Source organism: Aulonocara sp. 'chitande type north' Nkhata Bay, linkage group LG17 (genome assembly GCF_057382095.1).
Source record: "Aulonocara sp. 'chitande type north' Nkhata Bay isolate Kocher_YH1m ecotype deep benthic linkage group LG17, A_spYH_male_GT1.1, whole genome shotgun sequence".
NCBI classification, from domain to species: domain Eukaryota; kingdom Metazoa; phylum Chordata; class Actinopteri; order Cichliformes; family Cichlidae; genus Aulonocara; species Aulonocara sp. 'chitande type north' Nkhata Bay.
In genome coordinates, this window is record NC_141360.1 from 30,529,261 (window position 1) to 30,553,088 (window position 23,828).

At 39.1% G+C, this 23,828-nt stretch overlaps 1 protein-coding gene across 3 annotated transcripts in view; it reads left to right on the forward strand.

Moving 5' to 3' along the window:
• atp2b1a (ATPase plasma membrane Ca2+ transporting 1a) overlaps positions 1-23,828 on the forward strand; it is a 39,872-nt gene that overhangs the window by 7,112 nt on the left and 8,932 nt on the right. For all 3 annotated transcript variants that reach the window (XM_086270382.1, XM_086270383.1, XM_086270384.1), the window contains exons 2-19: positions 4,151-4,634; positions 12,396-12,593; positions 12,811-13,068; positions 13,519-13,644; positions 14,885-15,046; positions 15,454-15,492; positions 17,471-17,626; positions 17,862-18,076; positions 18,367-18,609; positions 18,701-18,942; positions 19,592-19,829; positions 21,010-21,189; positions 21,275-21,362; positions 21,511-21,617; positions 21,824-22,015; positions 22,481-22,694; positions 22,793-23,004; positions 23,120-23,227. In XM_086270382.1, the coding sequence (XP_086126508.1) occupies positions 4,442-4,634; positions 12,396-12,593; positions 12,811-13,068; positions 13,519-13,644; positions 14,885-15,046; positions 15,454-15,492; positions 17,471-17,626; positions 17,862-18,076; positions 18,367-18,609; positions 18,701-18,942; positions 19,592-19,829; positions 21,010-21,189; positions 21,275-21,362; positions 21,511-21,617; positions 21,824-22,015; positions 22,481-22,694; positions 22,793-23,004; positions 23,120-23,227 (3,171 nt within the window). In that variant the 5' untranslated portion in view covers positions 4,151-4,441. The remainder of the gene's footprint in view (positions 1-4,150; positions 4,635-12,395; positions 12,594-12,810; positions 13,069-13,518; positions 13,645-14,884; positions 15,047-15,453; positions 15,493-17,470; positions 17,627-17,861; positions 18,077-18,366; positions 18,610-18,700; positions 18,943-19,591; positions 19,830-21,009; positions 21,190-21,274; positions 21,363-21,510; positions 21,618-21,823; positions 22,016-22,480; positions 22,695-22,792; positions 23,005-23,119; positions 23,228-23,828) is intronic.

Consider the following 23,828-nt stretch of genomic DNA (forward strand, 5'->3'; position numbering starts at 1 on the left):
CACAAAAACGTTTTTTGTAACAAAATATCGATTTCTGCTGTCCCTGTATCGATACATTATTAGCAAACAAAATATCACGATACTACACAGTATCGATTTTTTTTCCCCCCCACCCCTAATTAGTACCACATACAGGAAGGGAGTGAATCAGTTTGTTGTGAAGTTTTATTTTATTAATGGCCTGTAAAAAGAGCCATCAGTGTTTAGACGACAGTGGAAACACAGACAGCCAGCAGCCATAAGGAACCCAGTTTCTTGACAGAAATTCCTGGGATTAAAATATGTGTCATTTGCTTGGAATGGCTATTGCTGAAATACAATGTCACCTTTTTTAATATATAAATTTATATATTGTTTGACAACACTATAAAGTCTTGCGCTTTGAGTTTGGGGTGTGTATTCATGTCTGTGTATTTTGCCAGAGTAGATTGTGATTATACTCAAGAATAAAAATGAAAATGCCACATCAGGAATGAAGAGCCTAAATCTCTGGGCAGCACAAATCATGCAAAGGTGCATTTGTGTTACTGTTTGAAATGTAGAAAGTGAGAAAAAGCAAGTAAAGTATCCCCAGTGTTATTTCCAGACATGGCTTAATGTTCCCGTGTACCCCCACTGGTGCCTTTCCTAATGGATCAGATGGCTGGGTCCAGATTCCTTGTGCAATGCAAGATTAGTTTGACATGACTTTTAGTATAGTAGTGATTTCATATAGAAACTGGGCCCATCTTGTTAGATCTCAGCCATAAATCCAGTTTTGTTCCTTCTGAAATGAAGAAATCAATAAAATCAAACCTTTCCTAAAACAGATGTACACTTGCTATGCTTCAGCCTCTGTAGTTTTATTAGGAGGTTGCTTTCTCATCCGAGCTTCTCCAAGACATATTTGTATCAACCTGGTTGACGTGAATGAGCCACATTGTGTTAGTCTGATTAACACTGAATGGACAGCAGCCTCTCATTGGAATGGACTCTCCCATGTAGAGCACCATGGAGGTCCCTCATGCGACAGATAGTCTTAATTAGATTAAACAAAAGGCTTTTCCTAGGGTAATCAGTCAGTTGGCCCTTGTTCACTACGGCACCCCAGGAGTCACACAGCAGGGAAGCCAGGGGCTTTATGACTGTGATTTGTTTTTAAATTTAATTGTGAGAGACTTTCTGTTGAAATGGCAAAGGGACTGATGTAGTCTAGAATAAATAGGGGTGTTTAGTCGAAAAGATTTGACTGTAATGTTGTATTAGAAGCTCTTCATCAGGCAGACTAAACTTGAAGTTATTTAAATTATACTTATTTTAGTGTAGTAGTCATATTCAAGGGTAGCAGGTTCAGGTTCAAGTTACTTTATTTATACCCGTAGGTTGATTTGGTCTGCAGTAGTGAGTCATCCATCCTTGCACGCACATATTCAATACAAACAGAGACAACAGATAAGCGTAATACAAAACACTAAAGAAATTAATAAAAACATAATAATGAATTCACCTGGCATAGGATTGTAAAGCTATGGATTTGTTCATCTAAGTGAAAGCTGCTGCAGTGAAGCAGTTTTTAAACTGTGTTGTTCAACAGTTTGGGGCTAGAAATCTTTCTCTCAAACAGTGGCTCATAAGTTAGTTTGTCAGGTGGTCTGGCAATTTGTTTGAATGAGTTTCTGTTCTTTACAGATAAATGTATTAGACCTGACACCAAGGGCAAGGAGAAAATGGATTCAGTGAGAATAGGATTAAATGAAATCATCATGGTTGTATCATTGTGGAGTTTAGTTTTTTGCACACAGCTTCACAGTTTGCTTCAAAGTTTCGCTTTGAATCAATAATTGTTCTGAGATATTTCTATGATTAAGCACATTCCCTCACTCATAATGGACGTGATCTCTTGTGTATGAGTGCACTTTCTAAAATCGGTGATCATATATTTTGTCTTAGTTACATTTAATTGAAGACTCATTATACCTTTTTAACAAAATCATCAAGTACTGGGCCGTAGCTGATCCCATTATCCTGGAGCTGACTAACAGTAACAGAGTTATTCACATACTTTAAAATGGTCCTGTTTTCATACCTGCTCTAACACATATTTGTGTGCAGGATAAATAATGAGCGCAAGAGTGTGCATCCCTGTGGGTAGCCAGTTGAGGAGCAGACTTGATTGGATTTGATCCCATTTCTCCAGACTTTTTGAATCGTGTTAGTTTAAAAAGTCAAGAATCCAGCCCAGAAGACTTTTTATTCAGGTCAAATTGCTCTCTTCTGATTAAAACATGAGGATTGGGCTGAAAGCTGAAAACTAGCACAAGGAAGTGTTTAACATGCAGGTTGAACAAGGTTATTGTGACATATACTGCTCCTATCTGTGGCCTGTAAGCAAACTGCATAGGGTCAAGGACATGCCCAGTTTACCTTAAAATATCGATTTTCATGTGGGTTTGTTTGTTTTAAGATTTTCATCATTAATTGGGAAAAGTAGATTTAGAAAACGGGGACTAAAACATCATCATACATTAGGTCCATGCTGTGCCTGTAAAAACCTATTTTTAAAAAAAGATTTATCAGGTCCATGAGACTTCTTACTCATATGGATCAGAAGGCCTGTTTCACATCCCTCGCATCATGTTAAAGTGGTGTTTATGTTCAGGCTTACAACACAGTAGCAGGATTTCTGGTATTGCAAGCAAGATGTTATTATGTATTCACTTTGTCCTCATGTATGATTCTATGAGCCCAGGAATTCTTCCTTAAATGTTCACTTGGACTCAAGTATAGACTGATTAGAATGTGATGATCAAAGGTTCTGTTGATTTTGATAAAATATTGAAGTAATCCCATTTTGTTTACAACAGGTCTCTGTGAAATCTTAATTTTACAAATTTGGCTGGAATGACTTTAAAGACAAGGGGCTTTATGCTCCTATCCCAAGAAGTGAAAAGTGTTACCTGATTTTTGTGCACTTATTTATTACAGCAGGGTGTAAGAGTTTGTACTGTTTTTCTATCCTTTATGGTCAGCTTATTTTCTCTCATCTGTCCCTGGTTTTAGAGTATGTGTGTATGTGTTCACTGTGTCCTCTGCTCTCTGTAAAGAAGTTAAGATAACATTACTGAAGTCAAACGTAACCCAATAATTTACTGTAAGTGCAGTAAAAGCTTGCCAACAAGCGTTTCTGTATAAAATGACAGGGGAGAATGGGCTGACTACGCAGAGCATACCTTCAAGTGCAAAGCAATAAACTTAAGGTAAACACCTGGTTTAATTGCACTAATCTTTTTTGCTCCACCTTGTAGCTATGGTCATTATAGAGAGATCTTCTGCCGTGCTGGCTTCAAGATTTGATATGCACTTTGTAATGTCTTTTCAACAACATTTGTATTTGAAACAGTGACTTTATGTTGTATCAGGGTCTGCTGTTTGTTTATTTATTAATACAGATAAGGTAGAAGACCAACAACAAAGCCTATTATTTATCACAATTCAAAAAATTGCCTTTCACAATCTGTACAGCAGGCAACATCCTTATTTATCAGATGAGGAACAGTTTATATTAATAGGAAAAACAGAAACATGAATTTGAATTGTAACTAAAAAGCAGATAGAAAATGGTCTTGTGGTTTATTGTGCTTGTCCATGAGGTCTGTTAGTTGGTTGAACTGTCATGCTTTGGCTTCAACATTGTTTAACATGGTTATTATTTTGTTATTGTTTGAATATGTTCTGTTTTTAATCACTTTATGCCTCATTCAAGTCCAACTCATGCAAGAGGCAAGAAAAATGTGTAAAAGTGTTGTTGAAGCTCTGTTAACAGTAGATAACCAGTACATAATGCTCAAGAAGCTTTAACCAAGAAAAAGAGTGCTCATTACTAGTCAAGAGTTTTATCTTGATGGCAAAATTATTTTATTGCAACTTAAGTAAAACTAATCAGAATCTCTTGCCAATTGATTAGAGGCAGTTCTGCTAATAACGCAGCTACTTGTCTCAGCTGCCTCCAGCTTGGTAGGTTATATACTGAAAATGAAATGTTTTCCTGGCCAGATATTAGTTAGCATAAGCGCTATGTCAGTAAATGAATTTTAACCCCCCTCTTCATGTAATGGCCCATTTTGGTGTGAATATTGACAAATTTCTTTTTATGTTTGCTCTTCTCTTCCAGATCTGGATGCATGGTGATCTCTGGCTCTGTGGGTGATCCTCAGTCACCATGAAAGAATAGGAACTCAGCTCTCCCAGGGAAATGGCTTGTTTCATAATATCCCTTCTACCTGGCATATGACTCCAGCTGCCTGTGAAGGGCCTGTTGGCTGTTTATGGGAACTGTCACTGTGTTCACACTCTTGAGGATTTAAGAATTTCCAGGACAGCCCTTTTTTTTGGGTGTTTTTAAACCCCTGCTGTCAAGTCAAAGCAGCAACACTTTGCAATAGACTGGGGAGGCAGTAAGAAGATGGCGAACAACTCGTACAGTGGGGTGAAGAACTCCATAGTGGAGGCCAACCATGATGGAGAGTTTGGCTGCACACTAAAAGAACTGCGTGGGTTAATGGAACTGAGGAGCGCTGAGGCAGTAACCAAAATTGCGGAATATTATGGGGATATTCAAGGACTCTGCAACCGGTTAAAAACATCACCAATAGATGGTATAGTAACACTTTTACTCAACATGATTTGAGTTTGATCATTTACAGCATGACAGTTTTAGTTTTGGGAATGACAATGTGGTGCACACATAGTTTAGGAGGTGTGTCATCCACATTATTGATTGCCTTGACATGACTTCCTTGGAAGCTTTCACAAACCAGACAGGTGGCCAGGCAGACTGGCTCTGACCTGGGCCAGTCCTGCTCTATTTCAAGGCCTGTGTGGATATGTCCCACACACCCTCCTTTTCTCCCTTTTCACCTCTCTGACTATGTGTGCAGGTTTCAGACAGACCAGCTGTTTGCTTGGGCACAGTACCAGTCTGCAGGCAGGTAAATGTCCCACATGTGGAGGACAAAACAGGACTCTGTAAGGCTTGGTAGTAAAGCAGTGACTTTCTCTTTTGTGACTGTCTTCTTCAATATTAAATTCATAAGCTAATAATTAGAAGAATTGGGGGGAAAATTCCATTTAGGGTATAGTGAAACCCAAGTAGGTTGCTTTTGATGGTGCCTATCTTTTCTTTCTTTTTTTCCCCTGCTACTTCTGTCTGTTTCCCTTTATAGACAGTCTGCCTAATCACTAGTATGACCTTGACTGAACTCTTTATTTGTGGGGATTTTCATTTTGATCCCAGATTAAAATGTCACCACATATTCACTGTAACAGTCCTTTGTATGCAGTCACTCGGTGCAAGGTAAAAGTCTCCTGAGCTTCAGTAAACCAAATAATGGTAAATACAAGCGTTTACAAAACTGCAAAGCAACTGTTATTTGAGCAAGTACCATTAACTTACTTTAATCCTTAAACGTTCTTTTTTTTTTTTTTCTCTCTTGGATAATACTGCGCATGCCATTTGTGCACGGTGCAGTTTGTCTAACTCCCTTTAGATTTACTAAAGGCAATGGGCCATTGTCTAAACTATAATGAAAAATTGCTGAATAGGAATTTAGCTGCTGAGGGAGCACAAGTTGTCTAAACATGCATGTGGCTGTGTAATGTTGGTGAATATGGAGTCCTGTCATATTTTCAGCATGAGTGACATTGGTTGTTGTGTAAATTGTCCTCCCCCTCTGCTCAGCTGAGTGTATGCTGTAAAAAAAGAGAGAATGTGGTTAGTTGAGGCCCCTTAGCTTTGCATTTTTCCTTATAAATCACAAAGAAGTCCTATTACTGTATTGATTTGTATTTTAATAAATGAAAAGATAAGTTAGCTGAATATTAGGGACATGTTTACATTGTTAAGCCTTCATTTCAGATCTTTTTTTTTCTTTTGTTTTGCCTTCATTGGTGTCCAGCATATCAACGGTCTTGTTTTTAAAATGCTTTTAAGATTTTCAGCTTGTCCAAAACGATGAGACTGAAAGCAAGTTACTTGAAGGTTTCAAAGGGAACAGTCATTTTATTGAAATAAATTGGGCTAAAGTGGCAGGGTTTTTTTGGTTTATTTTTTTTTTAAACAAGACTGTACTGATGAGCTTGACTACATCCCCATTCCACTTGGTATACACCCACTGTTTCAATCAGCACATTTGTCCCTGGCTTGGGAAATTGAGCCATCATTTAAGATTACAGGATCCTGACAATTGAAAAGGGATTTCTAATTAGTTGGGTGGGCATTATTTGAACCTCTGAAGCCAATCCTCTGCTAATCCTCCACTTCCCAAGCTCTTTTCATCCAAAGAAGTTTGAGTAAATGTAGCTGTTAGGAATGTGCACTAATGTCTTGCTCTGCTTTAACTAGTTTGCATAATCTAAGACTTTAAAGCCAGCTCCATTTGCATGAGGCTAAATGTAATTTATCGTGGCAGTACGACTGCTATTTTTCATGTCTGTACATAAGTCTTAATAGACCACCAGAGAGCTCCCTATTCAGTTGGATTTCAATTCACTGATTCAGATTGATTTTGATAATTAACATGCCAGTGCTGTGAGTTTAAAAAGATGTAATTATGCTTTCTCAATTGTGACAGTGAGAACTGCCAAAAGCTTATTCAGACAATGCACGAAAAATGGTTTTTGACAAATTTTAACCCTTAACCCATTTGTCACTGTACTGTAGTGTACTAAAAAAAGAGGTGGAGGCATTTAAGCTAGAAAGGGTTGATGTCTTTTTAGATGGCAAGTGTTTTAGTGTGTGTGCTAAAATATTTTCTTACTGAGAGAGTTGAAGGGAGCGATCTCGCTAATACACGTAGCTGTCTGACCTGGTTTCACTTGTACATCATTTTTTACTTCCCCCCCCCGTTTCATTTTTGCTTCTGTTTCTTTTTTCCCCACACCGATAGCATAATTAGATATCATAGTCAGCAATAACGTTTCAAAGGAAACTCTGTCTTGTATATGCTTTAAAATATACTAAATGCTCACAGCAGCCCTTCAGCTTGTGAAAATGGTGCTATTGTTCTCTTTGGTATTTGTGGGGACTTAGTCAAGCCTAAAAAAAACATATAGTGATGTCATCTTCGCTTAGAGATGGAAGTTATTACAGTTGGGGCAAGAAGGTGTTGAGCTGCAGTAATGGGTGTAGGTGATATCATGCCACAGTATATAACAGTTGCTAAAACCACAGCATTTTTTTTTCTTCAAACCAAGTAGCTTATTTTCTTTGCATATTGAGACTCATCAAATTGTCATGGCCACTTTTAAATTAGTATTATTGGCAGTAATCCTCACAGTTATCCCTTGTTCATTGCTATTTTCACATTGTCTGATACTTGGGTCCCAGGGTATGCATCCAGTTGATCTAATTTATAAAATCTGACAGCCTATTTGTATCTGTCATTTTGAACAGGAAACCCCCTTATTCAGTGTCAAGGTTCGGACTGTTAAGTCGTAGTCTTTCTCTTTGTAATTCAGGAAGCCTGCATATCTTGTCTTCATGTCTAAATTCAAAGTGATATGCTGAAGCGTTTTGCCTGGGAGTGGTTATAACAGCTCTCAGGCTTGGTTTGGTTCAGTTCAGCGAGAAATTAGGAAGTGTGCTGATACACATGTAGTCATTTCTGGCTTGAAAACTGATACATGAGCACAATTATTTTCCTGTTTTGCTTTAGTTACTAAAGGTGTGCAGAGGAGTTCTGTTTCATTTCAACCTAATTCTGTAAAACTATGGAGATATTGATTTTCTAGTTAGACACTGTGCCTTTTGTTATTTGTAGTCTCAAAATTTCCTGAGTGATGTGATGATGGTACTTTGATCAACATGTAGTACCACAGATTTCTATTTTTTAGGGCAGAAATTGGATGATGATATCATTTGAGAGTCTCAATGCTCAGTTTATTAATCAACGCTGTCTTAGAGCAGATAAATTCCTACATGCAGCAACACCTAAAATCCTCTCATGATTTTCTCTGAAAAGGCTTTTGGAAGAAATTGTTAAAATGATAGTTATGAGGGCTGTTATAAACAACCCTATTTTAGTGTTTTTTATAAGAGAAAGAGGCGTGTAAAATTACAAGAAGTGGAAATAGGTTTTTGTCTGTTGAAGAGTGTGAAGTGGACTTTAGATTCACACAAAAGATTATCTCTGCAAATTTACACTGTACCTGGAATTGGTGTTACTTGCTGTCACAGAGAACTGCGGTCCTGGAGACACCTGCTGTTGTAAGAGCTGCCATATAGATGGTGGTTTAACAGATGTTTAGCTCTTTCTGTTGCTAGATTGCGTCAGTGTAATGGTAGAGGGCATGCAGTCAAGAAACTGAGATTAAAGTTTGAAGATTGATGAGGTTTAGTCTGTCAGCATATAGTATAGCTGAAATGCACTCCTTTTCTTTATTGCCCCCGTAAGCCCCATGGCTAAAAGTAGGCCTTCGGTCAACAAGCTCTATCTACAGGAAGTAAAACTCGCAAGGTTTCCTTAGATTAATCTAATTTGGAGAAAAAGGCAGGACCTTTATGTCCAGATGACTCTGGTTCTCTCACCCGCTCATCTTTCCACGGCGTGCGACAGCTGGCTGTCAGCTCTGGCTGCTTGTTGCTCTCCCTATGGCTCCTGAGGCACACAAACTTGCTGCCGCCTGGGGCTCCCTTGCACCCGTAGACATCCCAAAGTGGAAGCAGGCTGGCAGGGATGAATGGCTTCTCTTGTGAGAAAGGCTTGACATTAAAGAAAAAAAAAAAACATCCCCTATTTAGGGCCTGACTCTTTATTTATCATTTATAATTATTTTTATTTTTGTGTTTTTATTTAAACTTGAAGGAATCATTGGTTAAAAAAAAAAAGACATTAAAAAAAATCAATCAGTATATGGTTTTTAACATGACTATTCATCAGTATTGTAATCTCAACTATTTTGATTACTCCTCTTGTTTCAATTGCAAACTACCTGTCACCGTCAACTAAACTCTAAAGTGATCTTACCATAGTAGGTTATATTAACTATTATACATACAATATTATTATATTATATTAACAGGTAAAATACCATTTAAGGTCTCGATTACTTTTCTCATCCTTGAGAATCCATAAAACTGCTAATTAATTTGATAAGGTGGTTACCTGCTCAACTAGTCGGGAATGTCAACCACCAACTAATCATCATGATGAAGCACGTTAAATGTGGACGGGGCTTAACTTAAGCAGAGGTGATGGAAATCCCATAATCCAGTTATCCTAATTGGACTCAGATGTGCTTCATATTATATTAATGTAAATAGGTTGATGGTTAACCTTTTAGCAACATAAAGAATCTTTTTATACATTTTACTCACAGTAAAACAGTTCACCAGGTTTGATTCGCCTCCTTAGCAAATTAATCTACAAAAGGTTGTACAGTGAACAATCACAAGTCCTCTTTTCTTTATTGTGTGCATAAAAACGCAAGTTTGGAATTATTTCTCAGGCTTAGTTTGTTGAGTCAATGATGCTTAGTTGTGGTTCCCATCTCATTTAATTGTGACAGACCCAGGGTAAAGGTTTACCTTGACCTCTTACTGATGACTGAAAATGACAGTACTCAGATGGGTCAGCTTGCACAAGCATCCAAATTAAATGGTTAATGATTAGCTGCTTGACACTGGGGCTAAAATGATGCAAGAGGCCAAGGCCAACCTATTTTCTGTTTGTGAATCAAATGGAGAGATGACACCTTGATCGGCTTCTGTCACTTGTATTTATTGCTATAATACAAAGGGAAAATGTGGTGTAAAGTTGAGTGGGGTATTAGCTGTCAGCGTGTTTTAATTAGAGGCACAGAGAATTAAAGGAGATGGTGAGAGACAGCCACGGAGCAGCAACAGTCAGCTTTGCTGGATAAACCCAGTCACTATTTTTTTTTTTTAATGTGTTGTGCTGGTGGTGAGTCATTCTTCTCACCTCTTTTAGAAAAGTATGTGTTAGGTTGTAATGTCAATTAACCATTTAACTAGTAATACAGGATTATTTTCTTCTTTACACAAGTTTTTATTGACCTGCTTGGTGAGTAGGAATGAGGGAAAAAAACGGCAATACCCTCTTTTAATTAACTCGCATCTGAAATCAATGGAAACAATTTGGAATTTTATGAAGCAGTTCACTGAAGTCAGCATTTTTTATTGTAGTTATTTATTTAAGTAATTTATTCAGGAGTAAAGTTTAGCCCAACCATTATCCTACTATATTCACTGATTATAATGAATTGGCAAGGATAAAACACAAAGCAACTGTAAATGTATTTAATTCAAGCCTTTTTAAAAAAAATGTTTTTAGAGCCCAATTATGTCATCAGTTAGCAAACTGACACACACAAAACAAATATCAAGGTTTATATTTTAACAGGAAAAAGCATTTACTTTGGGATTTGGTGTTAATGTTAACTCAGTTTTCTGATATTTTATATGCTACTTTATTGGCATTAGACCTATTTTAGATTATTAGTGAAATCTAGAATTGGTGGGACTACCATAACTTGATGGAAAATGAAATCAACACGATGTATCACTTTTATATCATGATACATATCTGTTATTTAAAACGTCTTCATTTAAATAAGGTGTTTATTCCCTGATCAGAGTACATTTCCTAGAAGCAAAATTTAAGGTCTTTCAGTCAGGTCTTTGTACCTGCATGATGGATGTGCGTAAAACACTCACAACATCACTTGCAATGAATCCAAAGTATTTCCAAACTCTTCCAGAGAAGAGTCTACAGAGATTAAATTCTTAATTCAACAGATATTTGGTTATGAAATGACCACAAATGACACGTCCATTCACTGTTCTTTCACCCAGGGCCCAACAAGGGCCTGGAGTTTGCACTGCTCTCCAGGTATTCAGTTTCCTTTCGTGGTCCAAACACATGTATGGAGTTAGGTTAATTGGTAGGTGTGAATGTAAGTGTAAAAAGTTGTCTTTCTCTCTGTGTTAGCCCTGCAACAGACTGCCACTTGCCCAGTGTTTACTCTGCCCCTCACCTTATGAGAGCTGGGTTACGCTCCAGCTGCCTTACACCCCTGAATTGGATAAGCAAAACAAAATAGGGAGGGGGTAAAATCTAAATGGAGAATTCCAGGAACACATGAGTGTATAGAACATTATTGTTGAAACAGTAGTTAGTCTCGGTGTTCACACACAAAGTGTTGGCCTGACAATGACGTTCTAAACACAATAAGTGTTGCTGGAGTTTTGACTTCTCCAATATTAATAAAAAAGGAAACCCCATCAGAATCAGCAGTTTGAACTGTCTGTGCCTACAGCATGAGATCAGAAGAACAATGTATCTTATTGTCTGTGCTCTTGTCACTGTGCTCAGTTTCCAAGGCGGTGTCATGGTTTTTATTATGCCTCTGGTCTGCTTGTCTGTTTTTCTGTCGTTTCCTCTTTCTCTCCATGCCCTGCTGATCCTTTTCCCTGTTAATACGCTGATACTGCCAGGACAGCTTCCGTTTAGCCATCAGCATCTCTACTCTTTAATAGTCTCGGTCCTTTACACCCTCACCCCCGACCACCCCCGCCCACCCCCATCTGCCTGTCAGTAGCAGTTTCACACAGTCACTCCTCCCCAGCCCTCAGGCCTGCTCCATCTCTTTCCCATAAACACACACACTCTCTCTCTCCATCCAGTCTGCACCCCCACCCACACACAGCTAGCATGAATAGAACTGAAAAACTGTCATGCATCATCAAATGTGCGAAGGCCCTTTTGAATATTTGACTCTGCCTTGAATGTTGAGGCATTTGAATGGGTTGCTGCAGAAAGCTCCTTCTCTGTACACATGGATGACTGGGTCTCAGGGCAGCCAGACGTGTAATGTATCAGAGAGATGACTCCATAACGTGACAGTAGTGTGTGAGTATAGGCACCTGTGAGTCCATAGCTGATTCAACCCCTAGTCAGTTGGTCATTGTGTTGAAAACAGCAGTTTTGGGGGATTAGATTTGACCATAGTTTTCACATTCCCTGGCGTGTCTGAAAGAGGTGAAAATGTTTGACATACCCACAGAATGTGTCATTGTTTGCAGGCATTGTGTCCTCCACAGTGTCCTGTCAGAAATGCTGAATCCTTTTGGAAATTATGCTTTTGGAGGCCTGCTGATGAGAGCACAGCTCACTGACTCTTACTTCAGTGAGACACGCTCCCCCCCTGTGAACTGCAGCAACTCACCCATCTGCGCTCCAATTTTGTGACACATAATTAAGGCCTTCTCTTTCTTTTCTTTTTTTCTGATGTGAATAAATATTTCTTGTTTTGTGTGAAATTCCCTGATGGGTTTAAAACTAACATTTTATGAATTAACAGGTTTTTTTTCTTTTGTTTATCTGTCTTTGCCTACCTAGGTCTAAGCGGACAGCCTGCAGATATTGAGAAGCGGAAAACAGTGTTTGGGGAAAATCTTATACCTCCCAAAAAGCCCAAAACGTTCTTGCAGTTAGTGTGGGAGGCACTACAGGATGTCACGCTGATTATTCTTGAAGTGGCAGCCATAGTTTCACTAGGCCTTTCTTTTTATAAACCTCCAGATGCAGAGAGAGAAAGTAAGAAACCATTCATTACATTTATGTTTTATCTTCTTTTTCTAGATATTACTTATGTTTGAAGTCTTAATTATGTCTCTTGTTAAATATATTTAGTGATACTTGCAGTGACATGTAATGATGTGATGGCATTTATTTTTCTCAGAGCCATGAGGTGATGTGTTAAGTTTATGCTTTGTATGTTAATGTTTTTTTTTTTTTCCCCATCCTCCTTCAGACTGTGGAAAAGCTGCTGGTGGTGGTGGGGATGAAAATGAGGCAGAGGCGGGGTGGATCGAGGGTGCCGCCATTCTTCTGTCAGTTATCTGTGTGGTGCTGGTAACAGCATTCAATGACTGGAGTAAAGAAAAGCAATTTAGAGGCCTCCAGAGCCGCATTGAGCAGGAACAGAAATTTACTGTTGTCCGTGGAGGACAAGTTATTCAAATTCCTGTGGCGGAGATTGTGGTTGGGGACATTGCACAAGTAAAATACGGTAAGAGCTCAGTTAAACATAAGCCTTTATTTGATGGTTAAAAAAAGTCAATCTGTTAAGAATGTCGATATATTGTGGAACCTATGTTTTATTAAGATGTTTATTATATGGGCCATTAAGAAAACAGTACTGCACATTTAGGTCATCCTTGGTTCAAGGTTTTAGTTTTAGTTCATCACAGATTAAGATGAGGATTTCTCTTCAAGTTTAACTTTCCTGGTCGTGGGAGGAACGCAACAGCCAGCTCACTAATGATTTAAATCCATAAACCAGTAAAAAGAACATTACTGACATAACCACTAACCTCTGAAGAGACGAGCACTAAAATGTTTCACATGACTCGCTTAGTCATAGAATCTTTGAGAGCCTGTGATTAAGGCATCAATTTAAACTGTTACTAAGATGTTGTTTCTCCAAATTAAAGGCTTGTTTGGCTTTGTAATGTTTCAGGTGACCTCTTGCCTGCTGACGGAGTCTTCATCCAAGGCAATGATCTGAAGATCGATGAAAGCTCACTCACAGGGGAGTCTGACCACGTCAAGAAAACACCAGAAAAAGATCCAATGCTGTTATCAGGTAACATGAACCTCCTTCTCCTTTTACTGGTTCGTACTGGGAAGGACCGAATTTTCAGAGGTTTTATAGATTATGTTGTCCAATATATTGAACTGCTTTTAAAAGAAATTTTCTGGAATACTCATTGCACTGAATAAATGATCCAAAATTTTATTGAAATCAGTAAGAACAGGTGATCATCTGGATCTTCATAAATAAACTGTTATAATCCAGAAATTGAAAATAATTGACCATCAGATATTTGTTAGCATTCAGCTCAGCATGAAACTTGTGTTCTGTTGAAAACATGTTTGAAACTGAATTGGTTCCTGATCTTGCCTCTCAGTGCCGGAAGTTATCAGCCATTCAACATTTCCAGCATTTTTTTTTTTTCTCTGTCCATCCTATGTCCCCAACGCCCTTTTAATTACAGTTCATGGCTTTGTCACGAAAAACGTGTATAGGGAGAAACACTTTTGTTTAGTTCATCTGGCTCTCTCCTGGCACACCTCCAAGGCACAGGAGTCATGTGTGTTTGTGTTTTTATGCGCTGCCTCGCTACTGCTCTTTGATTTCCCTTAGCACGGCCCGTATCCCTTCTCACGAATGAAAGAAAAGCATCTTCTAATTAACACAGGAACCTTTAAATGCTTTCCACTCCTCGGCTGTCAGAGCCTCGTGGGTCTCGCTCCTTTACTCCGACTTTAGCTTGTCGTGTTTTTTTTGATATTTGATGTTTCTGTGTGGGTTTTTTTTTTTTTTTTTTTTTTTTTTTTTTTTTTTTTTTAAATCGTGTCTTAAGAGGAATGGAGAGCCAGAGATGCAACACTGTTACAGCCTCTCAGAATTCCATTATTTCACACAGACTAACAATTGGCTTTTGATTAAAGGCTGTTGATTAAAGGTTTGGAGTGTATCTGCAGTAGTGACTTATTCTTTCTGTACTTTCAAGTGCACTATTCATTTGTATTTATTGCCTGCAATTGAAAACCTGCATTTAGTTTCTCGTGTGTATATCATCATACTGCTTGAAAGCCTGGCTAAACCACCTTCTCAACAAAGGAATCTAGCGTAAAATTTTCACTGAACCAAAATGAAACATTCAAAGGAACAAATAAAGATCGGCAGGGACAAAGCTGCCACCATTGTCTAAACAGAAACCTGAAAGAAGTCATATGGAAACAAAGACCAGGGCATTTATCCTAGGTACTGTTTCCCGATGTCATTTACTGACACTTTGTTTTCCTTCTTCTGTTCAAAGGCACCCATGTAATGGAAGGCTCAGGGAAAATGTTGGTCACTGCTGTGGGTGTCAACTCTCAAACTGGAATTATCTTCACTTTACTCGGAGGCGGGGAAGATGATGATGACGACGAAGAGGAAAAGAAAAAGGAGAAGGAAGAGAAGAAGAAACAGAAAAAAAGTCAGTATGCTCCTCTGCTTGTTGCCCTTATAAACTCAGCACAAACACAGACACACAAAGAGCATTGTCTTTACCATTAGTTTTATAATCTGCAGAAAAATGTAGTTATAGCAGGGTTTATATGAATGCAAAAAGCACTGATTTGACCTTTGTTTATATAAAACAACTTTTAGAAGTTGTCAGAGGGTCACCGTAGACGACTTATTTTCTGCCAACCAAATCGGCTATTTGTAGCTCATCTTATGTATGATGGTAGAGTTCTCCTCATTTAAATCAGTAATTTGAAGAATGATTGGTCTAATTACTGTATAAAGAGACATTTATCAGTATTTTCTTATACGATTAATTAGTTTATTTAATCCTTAAAAATCCTTATGTTCCTAACTCTGTGTTGCATTCTTCTACAGATAAGAAGCAGGATGGTTCTGTAGAAAATCGAAAGAAAGGTGAGTAACTTGCCCACACACAGACTGACATGCTTAACCACATGTAATTGCCATACAGCTTAGTGCCTACATTTAGGTATTAGCCTTTAGCTTCATCAGTGGGTCCCTCCCCATTTAACAGTCCTGAGGGTAGGTTACAGCCCCAGTCTGTTAATAATTGGCCACCATAATTTCATGCAAGTAATGAGGAATTACATATTTTTGCATGACCCTATGTCAGCATATACTTAGTACGGGCTGTTCTTGGCTCTCCATTGTACTGTCTGGTCCTCCTGTCTGTCTCTCTCTCTTCTTTTCTCGTCCTTCCCTGGCACATTGCACTTCGAGCAGCAGGTGCTACTGAATCCAGTTATAGCGATTAGTGATGAGGAGATTAAAGCCATGCAACAATTCTGGGGCCAGAACATCTGCTTTCCCACCCATCTCTCTCTGACTCTCCCTCAGGCCCCCCTCAATTTTAATTTCTATTGATGTCCCAGACTGAACTATTCAGAGTCAAACTCTGAGACTTGCACTGGTGCAATTTCAGACCGATAACAATGATAATGAGACTCTTTAGTGGTAACTCAGCCAGCGAGCCAGCCTTGTTCTGCTGGGACACTATGATCAGTAGTGCTTGGGTCTGTGACCACAACCCTGGCGCTGGTCCCTTGTGCACAGATTCCCTCTGCCTGCCAGGAATCAGCAGTAATCCTTTAGACTGAGATTACACCGACCATGTAAGTGCAGAGCAAGCCACAGTCCACAGCAGCTGCAGTAGCCCAGTGCTCTTGCTTCCTGCTGCATGCATTCGCACACAATACCGTGCTATTGTCCATACCATTGTACCATAAATAGAGCCTTTAGTATCCCCAAATTGGACAAGGGCTCCCCATGCTTTAAAAGAATTGTGTACTTTGTTTAAGACTTCAAAATGTTAAGAGAATATTTCAGTTGTCCTGCAGGAAGTGCCATAGCGTCAGTGCCCAGGAAAGCTAATGATTTTATCATGGTGCGTGACATGACAGAGACCAGCCCCTGCTGGCCTGCCAGCTGCCTCTTCTCCTCCTTTTGGCATTAGAGGCTTTGTGTGTCCAAGGTTACCTAGTTAGATGTGGGTATGGTATTCCCATTAGTTCTGCAGGAACAGAAAGTGGCCCTGAGGGAGATTGAGAAGGGAGGTTTATGGGAATTTACCTGCAGAAGGAGGAAGAGTAGGAGATGCCTCAAATAGATCTGTCACTAGCTAGGTAACCTGTTCTTTAAACCTCTTGGCGGAAGTATGGTAAATAATTCAAAATCTTTCAACTAACTTCTGTGCCGTCAGCTGACAAACATAATTACAGTGACATTTCCACAGTTCCTGGGATAACAGGGAAGCAACAAAGCATGCTATAATTTTGAGTGATTTTATTTAATCAGTTAACTTGTGATACAGTGCTCTACATATTCTAAATATTCTCATCATACAGCAATTTTTGTGATCCCGTTTCAATCAACTTGTTCTGACTTGTTACCTGTAAAGTCAGATAAACAGATATTTTATGAGGGGCAGAGGAAATCTAGTCCAGGCCTGTTGTTGAGCTAGATTATATGCTATAGACACGAAATATAAAAACTGTTCTCGAGTTTTCTAATATTACCAGAGAGATGAATACGTTTATTTGACCTGTATCAACCTTATTCACCCACAGCTGTAGAATGCAGTTTTTATTTCTGGTCTTGCAAATTGGAAGCAAATATTCAAATGTAGGCTTGACGTGGCACCTGATCGTGAATGAATACTCTGTGTTCATAACTGACAAATCATAACTGACAAATCAGCATACTTTCATTTCAGTCGTTGCTTTTTCCATAAATCCTAGAGTCTTTCTTAAATGAATTTAACACAGTATTCCTTTATATAATTATTTAAAACACTCAGCACCAGTAATGGCCAGTGCAGATTTGGAATAGCCAGGCCCTTTTTAACAACCTTGTCTTGTTTTCTCTGCTGCAGCTAAAGCCCAGGATGGTGCTGCAATGGAAATGCAGCCTCTGAACAGTGACGAAGGAGCAGATGCAGAGGAGAAGAAGAAAGCCAACCTGCCAAAGAAAGAAAAGTCTGTTCTCCAGGGAAAACTGACCAAACTAGCAGTACAGATTGGAAAAGCAGGTGAGTCAGTCAAAATCACTCGTTCTGGCACAGCTGAGTGCTGTAGATTGTAAAACATTTTATGTGCTTGTACTCTCATGCCCTTGTGTTCACTCCAACTTTTTTTGGGTTGTACGTCTCCAACTGTTTATATTGTATAATCACAATTACACCCACTATAAGCAACATACTGCTAAATGTGTCCTGATAGGAATATAACTTAACATCTTTCTTTTCTCTCATGTTTTGCCTCTAGGTCTGGTTATGTCAGCCATCACTGTTATCATCCTGGTGGTGCTGTTTGTAGTGGATACCTTCTGGATCCAGAATCTATCCTGGGTTAAGGAGTGCACACCTGTTTACATTCAATTTTTTGTGAAGTTCTTCATCATTGGTGTCACTGTTCTTGTGGTCGCTGTTCCCGAAGGCCTGCCACTTGCTGTAACAATCTCCTTAGCGTATTCTGTTAAGGTGAGACTCCTAGCCAAGTGACCTGTGCACGAACTAACCACCTTACACTTTAGCCTATTAAAACTAGAAGATCAAGCTGCTAAAATCTGGTTAACAACTTGAGGAAAGGGGATCATTACTTGGCTTTAGGGTATTATTTAGCCAACATAGGGCTTTAGTTAATCAAGGAGTTAGTCATTCAGTTGTAAAATCTCACCACATTTATTTCATGAAACAAAAATAAAATGTTTTCATTATAGAAAATATAGCTTTCAGTGTTGTCAGACTTTATTTTTTTTATCTTCCTACAGAAAATGATGAAGGATAACAATCTGGTGCGTCACTTGGATGCCTGTGAGACTATGGGAAATGCTACTGCCATCTGTTCTGACAAGACTGGTACACTCACCATGAATCGCATGACTGTGGTGCAGGCCTACATAGCTGAAAAGCACTACAAGAAGGTCCCTGAACCAGAGAACATCCCCTCCTCCACTTTAGACATCCTGATTCTGGGCATGGCAGTCAACTGCGCCTACACTACTAAAATCATGGTATGCTTGTAAAAAGCAGCGTACCTCTAAAATTGACTGTGTAGCACATTAACTTTGTCTTCACATTTTTCTTTTTTTTTTTTTCTTTTAGCCTCCAGAGAAAGAAGGGGGTCTGCCACGACAGGTGGGTAACAAGACCGAATGTGCCTTGCTCGGCTTTTCTACTGAGTTAAAACGCGACTACCAGGCTATCCGCAACGAGATTCCTGAAGAGAAACTCTACAAGGTCTACACCTTCAACTCAGTTCGCAAGTCTATGAGCACTGTGTTAAAGATGGCTGACGGCAGCTACCGTATGTTCAGCAAAGGAGCCTCAGAAATTCTCCTAAAAAAGTAAGAGACATTTTCACTTTTCATGTTCGTTCACATGTTCTGCTTTTCTATGATTTGTTTTGTTGTTGTTTTTTTGGCTGGGGGATTGTATGGTTTAATATTATCCTCTTAGATAATAATTCCTCTATGATTTCTTTACTGAAGAAGCATGAAATCATGGATGTCTGATCAGCTAAATGAAAGGTTGTTCCATAGCTCTTTTTTTTTTTTTTGTACTCATTCGGCTGGCCAGACTTTGCTGTAAATGATATGTGTAATGGCTTAAGCAGCTAAGAAGTTCAAGTGCATCCCACCCAAGCCCCTTACGTTGTGACTTAAAAACAGGCACTGAGAAAATGAGCCGGTAACAGCTCTGTAAGCCTCTTAACCAAGCAGGCTTCTTTTTAACCCATAGAGGGCTTAGTGTGACTTCTTACTGCTGCAGCTCACCATTCAAATGCTTTGTCTTCTCCTCTTCTCTTACCCTTTTATTAAGTCTAAATGACATTTTTTACATTTATGCGTCTGTACCTATCTCTGTCTTTATCCATGTTTCTTAACTCCAAGCCATTAATGGCTTTCATCTTTGGATGTTTCGCCCTCCTACACGTTCTTTTTCTTTCTTTTCCTTTACATTTATGATTTAATGTGTCGTCTTTACACATTTCAGGTGCTATAAAATCTTGACAGCTAATGGTGAGCCAAAGGTGTTCCGCCCACGGGACAGAGATGACTTGGTTAAGAAAGTGATCGAGCCCATGGCCTCAGAGGGCTTGAGAACAATCTGCCTTGGATACAGAGATTTTCCTGCTTCTGATGGGGAGCCTGACTGGGACAATGAAAATGATATCCTCAGTGGACTAACCTGCGTCTGTGTGGTTGGCATTGAAGATCCTGTTAGACCAGAGGTTAGTGGCTACACTAATGTTAGTGAGTTTATGCACAAACAGTTTCACTTGTTTGATTGCTAGTAAGGAAGCTGTCTACAAAGGTAGAGTATTTATCTGCACTTCATTTGAAGGTCCGTCTTTTGGCTTTGAGTCAGAACCCATTGCTTGATGTGGCACATTGAACAACTTCACTAGTTGCAAAGTTGCACTCAAAAAGAAGTATTTAGAATGATTGTTGTCCAAACGTGTATGAAGGAGAAACGGCCACACTGCTGATACTGGCAGATTGCTGGAATTGGTGACACTATGATGTGTCTATCATTAAGAAACCATAATTAGATCAAACATTAGAATACGTCAATTCTAGTTGGCTGACAGTTCTATGGAAACTGCTGTTTGCAGAGTTTGCACTCAATTTGTGGACCAACCATTTTAACTAAACTCAGCCACATCAATGACTCCATTTCAGGTGGTTTGGAAGCAACACAAAATAAATGATGGGTGAATGTAAACAGTAAAAACAATAGACCTAATTTAGCAGTCTATACTAGCTGAGGTGAATCTAGTTTCCAAAAATAAAGTGATTCAAGCTGTTGGTTTAAGTTTTTTGAGCATTTAACAAGCACATGTAAAAGAGCTTTATTTGTCAGTTGTCAGCTTTATTCATCTACTGGACTGTTGGGCACACACACTTTTTAAGCAAAGCAAAAAAAATTATTTCTTTAAAGGGAGCGCTTACTCCAGGAGGACCCATTTGTTATATCAATTTTATAATTTCCATATCTGTATGTACACAAGGGTTTTCTAGGATCTGAGTGACATAAATGTTTGTCATCAGGGTGTACCTGAGACTCGGTGCAGATGTCAGAGTATTCTCTAGTTTGCATGCAAACGTATCCAGGCAACTTCTACACCTCAAAGGCGCCATCTGTACATTGCATCCTACAAGTAGACAAGAAAGCACAATCCTTGCCTGAAAAAGTTAGGTCATTTTCTTGCTAGATGCTTCACTGTCGCTCATTTAGTTGGCTTTCTGCCATTTTATGTACTGGACAGGTGTGCTGGGCTTGGTTCATATTTTTTTTAACGAAGGGGCCCATTATTTCCAAATCTCATCCTTTTTAGTTGAACACTTAGATTGATGATCCCTAGTGATATTTCTTTTTTCTTTTTCCTGTGCTTTTGTGCTTCCCTTCAGGTTCCAGATGCTATCAGGAAATGCCAGCGTGCTGGCATCACCGTGCGGATGGTGACTGGGGACAACATCAACACAGCTCGAGCCATCGCCACCAAGTGTGGCATCCTACAGCCTGGAGATGACTTCCTCTGCGTGGAGGGAAAAGAGTTCAATCGCAGGATACGCAATGAAAAGGGAGAGGTGGGCCACAGCAAAATAGTGTACCTCAGAGACTGTTGCAGATGTGCTGTTTGGATTCTATTAGGGTTTTGTCTCATGTTTCTAGATTGAACAAGAACGCATTGACAAGATCTGGCCCAAACTTCGAGTATTGGCTCGCTCTTCCCCCACAGACAAACACACCTTAGTCAAAGGTAGTTATGTTTCTCTGACATGGGTAAAAATGGAAAAAGTGAACTAATGTGTTTGTTTGTTTTCTTCTTTTGCTGCTAGCCTTTTTTTCTTTTCTTTTTTTCAGGCTGTAACGGTTTTATTTTAAAGTTTGACATTTTTCTGTTCTAGGTATTATTGATAGCACAGTGGTAGAACAGAGACAAGTAGTAGCAGTGACAGGAGATGGTACGAATGATGGTCCTGCCTTGAAAAAAGCAGATGTTGGTTTCGCCATGGTAAGTTACTTGTGTATAATTTCTTAAATAAGGTTTAATCATAAATATAAATTGGGTCATTCTTAACATCAACATCTTGCTCAGTATCCCATGGTAACTCTGGCAGTCAACTAGAAAGAAGTCAGAATTTAGGCCACTTAATCATCTTGTTAAATATTTGGTGGATAGCTGGAACAGATTCTTAATGATCATCTTGTTGTCTCCAGGGCATTGCTGGGACAGATGTTGCCAAGGAGGCATCTGACATCATTCTGACTGATGACAACTTTTCCAGCATCGTTAAAGCTGTCATGTGGGGTCGAAACGTCTATGACAGCATCTCCAAGTTCCTTCAGTTTCAGCTAACGGTCAATGTGGTGGCTGTCATTGTAGCATTTACAGGAGCATGCATCACACAGGTTAGCACCTAGATATTGTAGGGTTATTTTGTTTTTGATTTTTTTTTTTCTTTATTGCGTGTCTGAAGAGTTATTTCACTGTTATGCTCTGAATGGAAATTAACTTGGTACCACGGGCAACACATTGAAAGAGCTGAAGCAGAGGGAATGAAGATCCAGCAATAAACTGAGGAGAAATAAAGGCTTTTATGTATAATGTTTGGAAATTTGGAAATTTGTCCTTGTGGAAATGCAACAGTATCCAAGAGCAGCTTACCTGGCTCTCATGTCTTCGTTCATTACGAAAAAGATTTGTTTGTTTCCTACCTGCCATCAATCTTACACCTCATAACAAAATATGTACTCCTCAGTGCAGCCACTGCTCCAGCTCATAAACGTGTAATTTGGCTCGTGGGGATCGAAATGTGTTTAATAGATGATCTGAATTTCCATAACCTGATTTGGCGACTCGCTCTCTTGCACTAGGACTCTCCACTGAAAGCTGTACAGATGTTGTGGGTCAACTTGATCATGGACACTTTTGCTTCACTAGCTCTGGCCACAGAGCCCCCTACAGAAGCCCTGCTGCTAAGGAAGCCATACGGCCGCAACAAACCTCTTATCTCCCGCACCATGATGAAGAACATCCTGGGTCATGGAGTTTATCAGCTAGTCATCATTTTTACATTGCTCTTTGCTGGTAAGGGTTTTGTGTCTGAAGATGTTCTCTGTACCCTGCACTGTTATCCAAGATTTTCTTTTTCTTGACTGGGATATTTTTTTTTCCCCCCTCTGTAGGAGAGAAATTGTTGGACATTGACAGTGGCAGGAATGCACCCCTCCATGCCCCACCCTCAGAACACTACACCATTGTCTTCAATACCTTTGTAATGATGCAGCTTTTCAATGAGATCAATGCCCGTAAGATCCACGGTGAAAGGAATGTCTTTGAAGGCATCTTCAACAACCCAATCTTCTGTAGTATTGTCTTGGGTACCTTTATTATTCAGGTACAGTAGACTAAGACTTATCTGAAGCATCAGTCTGCACAGGTGAAATCTGAGGTTTTACACTTTGATTAAGTCTCCCTCTCTTGCTCCTTTTTTTATTTTATTTTTTTCATAGATTGTTATTGTGCAGTTTGGAGGGAAGCCATTCAGCTGCGTGGCTCTGACGACTGACCAGTGGCTGTGGTGTACTTTCTTAGGCTTCGGCTCTCTTCTGTGGGGACAGGTATGAAAGTACAGCTGAGCTTTACCTTTTGTTGGCAAGGTACAGAAATGCGGTATTACACTGCCCCCATGTGTCAGCTCTAATCTAGTAGGTACAGGGTGTTGTCAGAGACGTGTAACAGTACATTATGTCCCGCTGCTGTGAAGAGATTAGTAATTAGTAGTTGATTGATTGATTTTTTTATTTTTATTTTTTTTTTTTTGGGGGGGGGGTAGCTACCACAAACACATGTGGTCATCAAAGTTATTCAGTTTTATTATTTTAATTTGACCTTTAAGGGGATTATTAAAGTTATTTCTTTTGCAGTTGTTTCAATTTTGAAAAGTTATTTAAATGTAGTAAAATATTAGTAGTTTAATGGTACATGTTTTAAAATTTAAATATTATACTTTTTGAGTTCTTTACCTTTTATACATGAGTTGAAAAATATAGTTTGGTTTTTTTTCTAAGGATTGAAGGGTGAGATCGCTCACTGCAGTTTATAGTAATGACTGGAGGTTCATAACGAATGTTTAATGTTGTTCTGTTTCACATCTATCCTGATCAGCACTTATATTAATATCAGTTTTGCCAGCTGGCGTCACCAGCTTTACATAAATGG